Source organism: Chaetodon trifascialis, chromosome 6 (assembly GCF_039877785.1).
Source record: "Chaetodon trifascialis isolate fChaTrf1 chromosome 6, fChaTrf1.hap1, whole genome shotgun sequence".
Taxonomy (NCBI): domain Eukaryota; kingdom Metazoa; phylum Chordata; class Actinopteri; order Chaetodontiformes; family Chaetodontidae; genus Chaetodon; species Chaetodon trifascialis.
In genome coordinates, this window is record NC_092061.1 from 21827966 (window position 1) to 21841601 (window position 13636).

Here is a 13636-nt window from a genome sequence, read left to right on the forward strand (position 1 = left end):
CGTGTTCCCTTCGGGAAAGGAAGAATGTTTGATTTGGCCTTTGAGTTGACATTTTAAACTAAACTGAACTAAAACGTTCTCAGTGGCTGCTGACTGACACACATTTCCAGAGCAAAGTCAGAAAAAGACTTGTCACCTGATTGCATCAACATAACATGAAACTGCTTTGAAATTTAGCCCCAGCGCTTCCGCTGTGTTCAGATGGCAGGAAGCAGATTCACTCTGTTGGGTAAAGAGCATGCGACTCATTGGCACACTGCTGCAACAAGTGGAAGATAGGTTTTATGACCGTTTTCTATACGTGAATGTATCAAAAAGTCAAGTCAAGTCAAAGATCAACGTCTGAAACATGAACAAACGAAAACTGAGTAAGTACAATTTTACTTCATGATGCTGTTGTGCAATATTTTTTAGAGTTTATTTCCCCAAATTATCACGAGAAAAACCTGACACCTCAGTAAAATGTTGTATAAAATACAGTATAGAAATCTGTATATGACAAAACAACAGATAGAAGACTTAATATAATAAGAACAGATAATAACACTTAATATTGCTTTTTTGTTTGCTGCATTTTTCTAAAAAAATTCTGTAAAATGCCCCCTGGGACTGTTATGTGTGTCTTTATGTGTGTGTGTGTGTGTGTGTGTGTGTGTGTGTGTGTGTGTACAATTACTCAAGCACTGTACTTTTTACACAATTTTGAGGTACTTTTATGAGTATTTCCATTTTACGCGTCTTCATACTCCTCTACATCTCGGTGGGAAATATTGTATTTTTTACTCTATTAACATTTATTTGACAAGATCGTGTTTCTTTAAAAACAGATGACGACAAAACTCAGGGTGAAGAATTAAACCAGTTCAAATAGTTTTGGTTTGTGGCCTTGTAGTGTCAAGTTGTGGCTCATTGTCACATTTCACGCCTTTCAGATTTCCCCTCTAAAGTTCTCACATGGTTTTCATGTTTGGGTCCAGACATTAGGGAAAGCCCTGAAAAATTAATCTGATTTTATGTATCAGAACTCACAGGTTTGTAAAAGTTCTGAATAATTCTTCCACCACTGCTGCGAGCAACCTGTTGAAATGTGAACTATGACAATGAGATGCAAACCAAAAAGGCTGGGAGCCACTGGTTTAATCTTAGAAGCTTCTCATACATATTTTAAATATTCCGACCTAAAAACAGTAACTAGTATTCCTAACTGTCAGATAAATGTAGTAGAGTAAAAAGTACAATATTTCCCACTAAAGTGTAGTGGAGTAGAACTGTAGAAACAGTATTTGAGTAAATGTAGTTACGTAGTTACTATTAGTAAAGAGACTTAGTGTTACATGATGAGTCAGGGAAAAGAGGCTGATGTGGGTTTATTTGTGTAATCCTATAAAAGAATGTGATCTATTGACACTTGTTTCACTGTGTGTGTGTTTGTGTGTGTTGCGTCTTTGTTCACTGTTCCACTTACAAATAGTTTTTTGGTCTATTGTAAATGAAGCATAGATGTGTCTTTGTGCAGTTTGAATGGACAGCAGCCCAGCTGAGAGCAGAGTTTAGCACAGAGTTGAGCTAAGAAAAGACAGCAAATGTCTGAAAGGACGGCAGTTCACAGCGCTTCTCTTCTTCTGCTGTTGGATTCGATAGTTGTTCACTGTTTAAAAGCTTAATTTCACCCATGATGCATCTGAAGGCTGCTCATTCAGCTCACGCCTGAAAACAGGACCAAAACCGAAATAAATCATCAGTGTTTAGAAACATTTTTGGAAATCCTGCTGTATATAACCTTTCAATGGATATCGGTTTAATCACTGAGTCCAGTATGAAACAGATCCGGAATGTGTTTAGCCTAGCTTAGCACAAAGCCTCAAAACAGGGGTAAATTTGCTGCAGCTAATCTGGAAAATTGCATCGAAGTGAATAAAAGTCATTCTAGTCTTATTTAACACTAATCAGCTGAAACTTTACTTCAAAATCAAAGTCCACTTCAACTATTGTGTACAAGCTCAAGCACCCTTCAGGATCTTGAATCTTGACAGAGTGTCCTCACCATAATAATGACGCCATCAGTCATTTGTTCAAATATTTAAAATGGCCCTCCTTTATGTTTCCCTGATGAGTGACCAATTGTGGCTGTGTTGTTTGACCAAAAGAAAAGAGGACAATGCTGCTGTTGCTATGGCCTTGTCACACCAGGAGAAGTTAGTCTATGTGTCCTCATGAACTATTTGATTCTGGGTGACGTATATGGGCGGGAGGAGCTGGTGAGTTACACACACAAGCTCATTAGTGGCCTTAGCTTGGCTGCAAACGGGACAATAAGTTCACCTATTTTATTCAATAATCATATTTGTCCCATTGTTTCATAACTGTGAGTAAAACATGTCTCCATTGTGGAGCATGTTATTCTCTGACACAGGTGGTTCAGTAAATCTGGATGGTGACACACAGTTAATGATCGCTAATAGCTTCCTGTTTATGGACTCTCTAACCTGACACCTCAGTAAAATGTTATATAAAATACAGTATAGAAATGTGTATATGACAAAACAACAGATAGTAGACTTCTTTATTTTTAGAGGCATTATTAATATCGCTTTTTTTGTTTGTGGCCTTTTTCTACATCTCGGTGGGAAATATTGTACTCTTCACTCCATTAACATTTATTTGACATTGCGTGTCTTTAAAAACAGATGACGACAAAACTCAGTGTGAAGGATTAAACCAGTTCAAATAGTTTTGGTTTGTGGCCTTGTAGTGTCAAGTTGTGGCTCATTGTCACATTTCACGCCTTTCAGATTTCCCCTCTAAAGTTCTCATAGTTTCATGTTTGGGTCCAGACATTAGGGAAAGCCCTGAAAAATTAATCTGATTTTATGTATCAGAGCTTACATGTTTTTCTTCTTTCCTCTCCCATTAATCATCTCATGAGCTCTCACATTTATGCTGTGACCTACCCTTTTGTTTGGGAACCACTGGACTGAACTACTGAACTGTATACAAAGTTGCTCCACCTTTATATAGTTGCTCCATGCATCATCAAATCCACGATCACAGTAAAGAATGTACTTCAAAAATGAATGTCAACACCTTCTATCACACAGTGTTCAGATATTTAACGGCCTAATCAGGAACCCATTGCATAACTCTAACATGAAAACAACATATGTAGTTTCTTTGCATCTGCACCCCCACCATCTCCCATCTCTCTGTTTCTCAAAATCATTAGTCTATCTTTAGCTGAGGAAATAAATATCCATCAGTGTTTTCCGAGTCTAATAGGTCCCTGGGGCAGAAACATAATCAAACACTGCTGAGAGCTGGAGGGGCTGCAGTTTAGAATAGAAACGGGGAGAGTTTCAGCAGACGAGGGTACAACAACATTCTTCACATGACTCTGAGGCAAACAAAACATTTTTGTTTTTCACAGGACAAAGTGAAAATTAACTGTTTGCAGCTGCTGGTGACTTAAAGGTCCCACATTATTCGTTAACTGTCCTTAAAATGTATGACTACATCTCAAAGAGGGAATAATGTATAACCTGACTGAGATATTGACCCTGAGCAGGAACGAGCAGGTGGAACAAACAATGTCAGATCAGAGGGACCTATATTTTTTTAGAATATTTTGGTTTTGCCTTCTTTAAACAGCTCTGATAACAAGGTTAACAGTCACATTTTGTGTTTCTCTGTTCTACTAAATGTAACATCTTATCTTTTGAAAGAACAGGAAGTCGTTTTCGGCACGTCACCATTCAGTATTTCAGACTAGACTGCCTCATCAGTAAGGTTGGTAGGTCAGTCCAGTATACATACCACAGGTGATTGGACATTGGGTTTGACAAAGTCTGTCTCATATTTATCAGCCCCATGAGGCTGTAATGTTCCTTACAAACCAGAAAACTACCAGATGTACAGATGACGCTACCCGGAATTTGGGGAAGGGGAAATTCAGGTATTGCATAAGCAATCTCGGACTGTGTGTGAATGTGTTAGTGTGAATGTTCAGCCAAGAGCTCCAGTTCTTTCTATTACTTCCCTCCATAATGGCCCCTCTTGTTAAAAGCTTGGACAGATTTTCAGCTTCCATGGTGACGTCTTCACCTTGAATCCTCAGAGGCAAACTGGTGTCCCCTAACATCTTTGCTCGGACATTATATGCAAATGTGCTGCCTCTAATATCTGCAGACACATTTAGAATTTATCATTTGGGGACCGTGGACCTTCAAATTCAAATTCAAGATAATTTATCCAACAGCTGTGGAGAGATTTCACTTTGAACCACAGAGTTTAGAGAGAAATCTCTGCACAGCTGACTCTCTTACTGAGTTACATCTGGTGTTTATAAAAAGTTAAATCATTTGTTTGATTTATATGTGACACCATAAATTCTTTATGTCATATTTTACATACTCAGACTTAAATTCATGATAAAAAAGACGTCTAATGATGTCAAAGGAATGTTTCTGGCAACCCTCATTAACTACCTCCTCATCTCCAGGTTTCAAATGGTTTGGGAGCCTCACTAATCTCTCCACCCGCCGCTCATCAGAGAAGGCCAACATCAAGGCAGCCCCAGAGCATGATGGGATTCTCGGTGGTGCCAAATCAACAGCAGGGGGGCAATCGGTGGATGACATGGAGCCCTGCCTCCACAGCCCCAGTTATGCCCACTCTAGTGAAATGTACACACACGTGGGCACAGTGCCCCGCAGCCAGAAGCAGAAGAGGAGCTGGAAGGGGCTGAAGGAGAAGAAGAAGACAGAGGAGGAGGGGGTGAGTGAGGGGCAGAGCCAGTGGAAGTCAGGGGAACATGTCCGAGACTCTCCCCTGTTGAGTGCCCTGTCTGCCCTCAGTTTGAGCAGTCTGGACCGGCCGCTGCCTGATCCCCCAGCACCCACTCAGGCATCGCCTTTGACCTCAGCACCTGAAAGCTGCTTCAGCGATCCTTCAGTGGACCTCTTTAAGAGCCAAGAGGGACTGTCAAGGACCAAGGATGCTTTAGATCCTGATAGACCTGTAACAGAGCCCTCAAACATGGCAACTAAAGGCTCTAAAGTGTCTTCATCACAGGATGTGTACGTGCCGATGGACCCGATAGCAGAAGCAGCTAACAGCCACGTGGACGAGCAAACAGACAGGCAGCGAGGCATCACAAGTAAACAGGAAACCACAAAGACTGTCAAGGACTTGCAGGAAGTGAATAGCATTGACAGGTGAGAACGCTGAATTATTACACTTTCAGATGATGCAGTGACCAGCCCAAAAATAGTCTGTGATTTGGTTATTCAACCTGCCCAAACAAACAAACAAACGTCAGGTCGAAGGATATGAGGTCACTGTCAAGTCAAGTCTCATTTTCCAAAGAATCATTCTGGTGAGATTATAGATTATCACTGCAAAGCAACTTTCAAGAGTTTTCAAAATAGATTCAAGAAATCAATTATGATGTATTATTATACTTTAAAATAAGACTATATTGATTCCTGGGGGTAAATTCACTACAGAGTAATCAGTTATCAGAATAAGCTAAATTATTATGAAATGGGCCATTGTTCATCATGAGTATTTTGGTACACCGTGATGCTAAAACTTGTACTTTTTAATGCATGATGGTATTTCTACACTATTGCTATTACTACTATTATCTATTAATTATTTTACTTAAAAGTGAAATATCCGAGTACTTTTTCCATCACAGCCATCAATAAAGAAAAGAAAAACAATAAAAATACGATTTAAAATAACTATTGAATAAGTTTTGTATAACTTTTTAAAATAAGAATATACAGCCTGCCTACCCTTAATGTACACCCTTTGAATACAGATCATTTGAATAATCGGTATAATCACATTATTTGATTTGCCTTAAAAAATGTGGAAAAAAGGTTTTTATTTATTTATTTTACAAAAGTCATAATGTGATGAAACAAGTTGTGTGATTTTACGAAAAACGTCATTGTAGGAAGAAATGCTGTGATATTTGGCTCGTAAAGCCGTGCGGACATTAGACCGCGGCAGCAGCGCACATGCGCAGTGGCTCCCCGCCTGCCGCTCCGCTTCACTCGCACTCCGCGGCGCTGCGTGTCGGACTGAGCCGGACAAAATGTGTGAAGTTGGGCACATGAACTGTCGGTCATCCCGCTCCGGGGAGGGAGAGACAAGGTGAGAAAACTACTATTAATGAATAAATGAATAGCGAGTGAGATGAAGTCCGTGCTGTGATTGTGTTGAGGTTATTCTGAGAAGCTCGCATCCCTGACAGTCAGTGTCAGAGGAGGACTGTGCGCTGTCTCACTGTCATCTGCTCCTGTCTCCTCCACAAGTTGGACATTTTCAAGGACTGTCTTGATATCTCCACTTTGTTGTTGTGCTTGTCGTCTGCGGCTGATGCATTTAGAGCAGGAAACAGACACATGTTTTAGGTTAGTGGCTTTAAAACAGGAAAAGCTGGTAGTGAAACATTTACAACAACTAGTTCACTTTGAAGTCAGTGGGCTGTCAGGCTGGGCTGCAGTCTGTCTGTCTGTGTGTGTTATATGGAGGAGTGCAGGCTGAATCTGTTACATAAGACGAGGAATTTGATCCCGGTCTGGTTTCATTCAGAACAGTGATAAGGCTTTTTTGGCAGAGATGCAAGTGCCTGTTTAATTTTCTCCTTCCCGCTTTGGTCTGACCTGATTTACACCTGAATTTGACCTTTGACTCTGCTCGCCCTGCAAAGGCTGACCAGAGGAGTTACAGAGACAGTAAAGCTGAAAAAAGGGTAAAGATTTTTCGGGCTGGACAGCAAAACTGTCAAACACAAGATAAGTTGCAGTGTTTTTATTTGAGTTATATCATAATGAACCGTCATCATAGAACCCACAGAGTAACTTTAAGAAACACAGATACTGCACCCTGCCTTTGGATAATCTTCACTGAACACTCAGAGAAACTGCAGTATCTACCAACAAAATGTGTTCTCTCAGCTTTCCGGTCCACTGAACTTTGGTTTGATTATTACTCGCAGTCTATAGCTTTTCGGCATCAGGTGTTCCAGTGCTTTCTATATGTCCAAGAACTATTACTATTTATATTAAAATGTATAATACAGCCATTCACAGTTTAATACTGTGAGTGTGTTATTTAAATGTAGCATCACCACCAAATCAAGTGAAATTCACTGCGCAGCCACCTTTACTGGAGTTCAGCTGTTTTTTTACCTTCCCCATCATGAATTAGTTTAACTGCCTCATTTAATTACATGGAATAGCAAACTGATTGAGCAAAATGCCAGCTCATCAAAACTATCAAAACTTATTTTTCGTCTACAGATCACACCTAATGTCAGGGGAAAATCCATAACTAAACTTGGCTTTAGTTTCAGCTAAGGCTAGCTCACAAGCGAGCTTTCACCTGGAGTAACCTTCTTGTCTTGCCATATCTTATTTCAGATTTCAGACTTCTCCAGCTGAATGCTGGTGAAATATGAAGGTGTTTGGTAGAATTCAAACACAAAATAATGACTTGAGTGGCTGGAGAACATTTACCATTCAATAGCTCTTAGATGTTCACATTTTACAAAGTCAATTTCCCTCATCTGATATCAGAAGAAATGATTAAAATGTTCAGAAATATAATATTAGACTTATGAAGTGGGCTGCACGGTGGCGCAGCAGGTAGTGCGCGTGCCTCACAGCACGAAGGTTGCCGGTTCGATCCCCGGGTCAGGCGGGGCCTTTCTGTGTGAAGTTTGCATGTTCTTCCCGTGCATGCGTGGGTTCTCTCCGGGTACTCCGGCTTCCTCCCACAGACCAAAAACATGCTCATTAGGTTAATTGATGACTCTAAATTGTCCGTAGGTGTGAGTGTGAATGGTTGTTTGTCCTTGCATGTGGCCCTGCAATCGGCTGGCGACCGGTTCAGGGTGTACCCCGCCTCTCGCCCATTGTAGCTGGGACAGGCTCCAGCCCCCCGCAACCCCGAAAGGGATAGGCGGTATAGATAATGGATGGATGGATGGACTTATGAAGTTTCAGGGAAATTTAGGTGGGGTTCAAAGACCATGTATTTATGGAGTAAGGTGATCATGTGAACCGCACAGTTGGGTTGCAACTGCTGATTATTTTCATTACAATCTATTGATCATTTTCTTGATTAACTAATTAGTTGTTTGGTCCATAAACTGTCAGAAAATGGTGAATAATATTGATTAATTTGCATCAGTTGCATTTTACAATGTCTTGCTTTGTCCAGAACTCAAATATATTCAGTTTACTGCCGCAGAGGAGTAAGGAAACCAGACAACATTCATATTTAAGAAGCTGGAATCAGAAAATTTGGACAGCTCTTCAGAAAAAAATGGCTCAAAATGATTAATCTATATCAAAATTGTTGCTGACTAATTTAATAGTTGACAACTAATCAATCTATCAACTAATTGTTGCAGTTATAGATAGCAGTAAGCTAGCGACATATGCTGCGTATCTATGAACTGTCACACAAGCTGCTTCAGGATCTGTCTGGTTCAGCTCTGCTGTTGATTCATGTTGTTTTCACGGTAATTTAACATTTACTTGAAGTAATAACTTCCGGGGGGAATTCTGAATATTACCTGAAGCTGACGTGCTGGTTGATGTGGTCGAGATCATTGTCATTATTCACTGTTATTTCAACAGTCAGCTGTTGTGGACTAAACCCTCCTCATACTAAGAATTTACTGGTCGAACACTTTAAAATGCGTTTCACTGCGGTGCTGCATGAGATCTTTTCATTAATATCAATATCAATATGCTCAATCAAAGCTGGCTTTTTTCTCATTTTCAAACATACTAAAAGTAGAAACGGGGGAAATGTTTTGTTTAAACTTACTCACAACACATCTTACATATTTCTAAAGTACTGTATTTTCCTTTCATATGAAGAAAAAAAGACACCTTTAATACTACTTATAACATTTCTATTTGAATTTGTTTAACCTACTTGAGTGTTTCAGAGTTCAATGAGAGCCAGCAAAGTGAAAGTAAGGCGTCCTTGTCGGTGGCAGATCAGCCACAGTGTCGAGTTGGACGTCTTTCCTGATCAGAGGGACAGTTCTCTTTCACACTTTATGAATCATTCAGAGCTGAAGTGGTTACTGAGGTTAACCTTGACCTTCATTTAAAAGTCAGACACGCTCACTGCCTGCGTCTCTTTTTCCACTTTGTGTTTGATTCTCTGTGGTTAACGTCAAAAGCCTCTGCTCGGCGTGGACACGTAGGTGGTGTCACATTTGTTTTGGGCCATTATGGGAGCTTTGAAGCTAGAACTACTGTCTGTGTGTGTGTGAATGTTATGAGTGCGTCTAATGTGGTGGTGCAAGATGTTCTGGCTGGAGGAGCAGGAAGTGCTGTAAAATTTGATGCTGGTTTGGGGAGCGCAGCCCCCGGTGGAGAGGGTGTCCCCCCTCGGAAGGCTCTCAGGACGGGCTCTTCAGAAACACAAGGTGGAGACGTTCACTGAGGCTGTGGTTTCCTGTCATGGTCTCTGCTGTTCTTCATAAAACTAAGAGTCAATCTGTGCAAGGGTTTATCTGCTGCACAAGAGGCCTCTTTAACTGAGACCTTTGTGAAATTGTTCTTTGCACGTGCAGATGACGGTCCGTTAGGACAGATATGAAAACAAGCTTTTGAGGCCTGATCTGTCTTCATAAAATACTTGGCTGTTGAAGCTTTTTGACAGGAGGACTACTTGTAAGGCTGGTTGTTGAACTATTGTAACTATTGCCTACCCTACTGGTATTTTGTTCTCAGGAATGTACACAATATAATCCAGTATTTAATCAGTTTTATTAAAGAGGGCAAAAATGTTCTCCAAGCTAACAAGCCCTTTGACTGCAGCTTGTTACGACTCCTAATTGTGGCAAAACCATCCAATCGCATAGCTTAAAGTTCTGTTATGTGCCCCGCTAACATTGGGCGCGAGCTAAAGACGATTGTGCATCAAATCTGCATTAAAACACCTGCACCCGTGTGTTTCTACGTGAGCCCACATACTGGCAGCGTCTCAACAAGCGTCAAATCATTGACACCGTCACCGTCCTGTCTCCCAACATTCATGCACATCGACTATCCAGAAAAGCAACAGTTTTATCATATTCCTTCCTGGATTGATACTACATATGGAGTCTGCTGTTATACAAAGAAATAAAACTGCTTTCCAACTATAAGGCTAGACTGTAACATATGGATACAGTAGGCTTGCATCAAAGTGTCTGTAGTTTATGTGCAGCGATATTTAACAGATCTTATCTAAGCGCTAATACTGTGTTGAAGCAGTGCTTTACTTGTAACGAGGGCCAGATGATGAAATGTTTTTTATTATTTATTTCTTTATTTATTATTGTTATTTTCTCGTGATCATGAGAAGTTACAGTATGTCATGATCTCAATAAATCAAACCAGTTTCCTTTAGAGCTCTTGTTATTTCATGATCTCTTTTCTTTTTGCTGATGAAATGTTTCATAATCGCAGGAAAACAAAATGTCAGAAATAAATACATGCACATCCTGTCCTCCCAGACTTTACCCTGATCAGGAAATAATTCCAAAATATAATAATTCTGATGTCATCCAATGAGCTCCACACAGATACAAGCAGTAATCCAGGACATAAAATCAACTAGATAAGGATTGTGAACACAGGTCTTGATTGTCAGGGAGTTCCTCATGCAGTGTGTGTTTGTATGTGTGTGTTTGCTGCCTGCTCTTAGAGTTTGTGTTTGGGAACAAAAGGTCACCTCCCTTGACGTGACTCATGGAAATATGCAGCATGTTGAGGAAGAGGAAGAGCAGAGTGACCGAAAAAGAAAAGCCAGTTTCACTGACACATCGCTGCTGTGAGAAAGAAATCGCTTGACTGCAGTTTGAGTGTTTTTCCCTTTGTCGAACGTCAGTTCAAAGTGTCCGCGCTCCCCCGTGTGTGGAGCTGAGTTTTATGACTCCCAGAGCCTTTGGACTTGGTGAGAAGCCAGCTGGTGTGATTACTGGTTGGACATCGGGGAGAAAGGAAATTTCCTTTGCTTAAATCCTGAAAAACAGACTCTTTTGCAGATTGAGGTTTCACACAGCAGTAGAAATATTCCCCGTCCTCCCTGGAGAAGTATGTTGTGTTGCAAACTGTTGCTGGGTGGTGGCGGATTAACACACTGCAGCTGTCAGAGAGTTGTGCAACAAGACAGAATACTGTATTACCACTACTACTACTACTACTATTGCTACTGCAACTACAGCTACCATCAGTACTGGGTACTGGGTATTCATCCTCAATACTTCCTCGGTCCACCACTTTAGTCCAGACTGAAATATCCCAACAATTCTCCAATGGATCGCCATGAACTTTGGTTCAGATATTCATGGCGCCCACGACTCTAATCCTAATTACTTTTCCTTTGGCTTTTTCTCTGAAATAAAAAAATTGGGTTAAATTCCTCAAAGTACTAAAAAAAACCCTAATACTCAAAAGTTTCAGATCAGCTTCAGCAGTGCCCAGCTCTACTGCGGTTACTGCTACCTGTGCTTTTGGTTTGAAGCGAGTGCTGTTGGGAGAAGTGGGACCTTCCCACACATCAACCAGGATTGGGTAATATAAAAATGAGAACCTCAACAGTTGTTTGGGTTGTTTGCTTCAGTTGCCAGGCAGATGCCACGGTTCATCAAATCTGATCCACCGCAAACAAGGTGACGCATGATAAATGCTAATCTCTGACTAAATCCTTCCTCACGATGTCTGAATGTGATTGTTGCCTATAACACATTCATTTCAAGAGGCTCACAACTTCCCAATAATGTCCAAGAAAGTTTCCCTGCAAAGAGCTGCTGTAATTATTGAAAGGCAAAATAGATATATTCTCAAATCTCAGTAATCTTCCAATTTTAATTAATTATATTTCATTGCTAATGTAACTTAAAGAGTTTCTCAGTCTGTGTACTCATCAATAATGAATATATTGAATGATTATTTATTTAATTTAATTGGAACTGTTCTTTGAGTAAGTTACTATTTTTTAATTTAATTTATTTATTCTATATTTAACCAGAAAAGACCCACTGACTAAAACACAGAACAGTCAGAAATGCATGAATAAAATGTTCTTTGTCTCTTGGAAACAACCTAAAACAACCCAGGAGCTGTCAGATCCCATAAGAATAAATAAGAGCAATCTAAAACATACAACAACATACCACAAAATATCTGCAGCCAGAAGACAGAGTATAGCCTCTGTAGCAAATCCACAGAAAGAGACCAAATTTTGCAAATAATTTCAGAAGGTTTCAGGCAGAGATAGCCACATTTCATAAAAACACATTGTGGGAATGAAGAGTCAGTGTGTCGGTTCACCCCTTTGACCCGCACTGAAACATCTCAATAACTATTGAATGGGTTACTATTATATCTGGTACAGATATTGGTGGTGTACAGGAAATGAATCCTAGATAGATACATGGATAGAGTACTTTATTGATCCCTGCAGGGAAATTGCAGAGGAAAGCAAGAAGTATTTGCTTCACCCACAAAGTTCCTAATGACTTTGATGATCCCCTGACGTCTCCTTGCCACCGGCACATCAAGCTTTTATCTTATTTGAAATATCTCAGTATCTTCTTTGTGGTGTAGCACCAAATTGGTTGAGATATTCATTTTTGATCCAAATTTCTCATAAGTTTCTTTTCTTTTCAGTCTGCAGGAGCTGACAGACAGCAGTGGAGAATACGTGAAGGTGGGCTTCTTCTACATATGACTTTAAATCTATTTTCATCAAACACTCTGTGACGCTGCTTTTCTCTCTTCCTCTTGTCAGAGAAGACACTTTCTGTTCCCAGCAGTGACACCGTGCTCAGAAAATCTTAAATTAAAAGTTGTGTCTGTCTGCTGCTGTGATCTTCTACACAGCACACAGGCTCTAATTCAGTCAGCTCGAGTGGTACAAAGGAGTCGGGGAACGCTGTCCTCTACAGTGCAATACTTTGAAGCTGTTGCTGCTGGTAATGGTGACGGCCTTCATTCGGCCGGCAGCTCTGCCTGTAAAGGTGGAAAGAGACACAGAGAGCGAGAGAATTTCCAGTTCATTGACCTATAATTGGATACTTGACAAACACACTTGTCTGAATGGGACAAGCTGGCAATGAATGATAATGCTAATAAAATTAAAGCTATTCAGTAGATGCTTCCAGGTCTTTTCCCCCTCCAACACACACACACACACACACACACACACACACACACACACACACACACACACACACACACACACACACACACACGCATTTATACACACTCTCCTATTTTGTTTTGAAGTGTTCCTGGCCTGGTGCCCAGCCCTTTATGCACAGGCCACTGGGACAAACCATTCTGTCAAGAAGCGAGGGGTGGGAGGTGCCAGGGAGGAGAAAAACAACATGTCACCTATGTAACAGTGTAATAACAGTAACTTCTGTGTGTGTGTGTGTGTGTGTGTGTGTGTGTGTGTGTGTGTGTGTGTGTGTGTGTGTGTGTGTATATGTGTGAAAACAAAAGCATTCCCAGCCCGTCAGTGTAAACTCTTGATATACAGTATCTTCATTTTGTTTTGTGTGTGTGTATGTTTGTGTAATGACAAGTCAAACAAAGCGCCACTGAGTGAT

The 13636-nt window shown here is 40.5% G+C and overlaps 1 protein-coding gene across 2 annotated transcripts in view; it reads left to right on the plus strand.

The window, feature by feature from the left end:
• The first annotated feature begins 320 nt into the window (after positions 1-320).
• Positions 321-13636, plus strand: part of sh2d3cb (SH2 domain containing 3Cb) — a 30980-nt gene continuing 17664 nt past the window's right edge. Inside the window, exons 1-3 of one of the 2 annotated variants that reach the window (XM_070963801.1) lie at positions 321-368; positions 4496-5210; positions 12693-12732. In XM_070963801.1, the coding sequence (XP_070819902.1) occupies positions 350-368; positions 4496-5210; positions 12693-12732 (774 nt within the window). In that variant the 5' untranslated portion in view covers positions 321-349. Of the gene's footprint in view, positions 369-4495; positions 5211-6033; positions 6160-12692; positions 12733-13636 lie in introns of those variants that run through there. The other variant, XM_070963802.1, reaches the window with a different exon arrangement.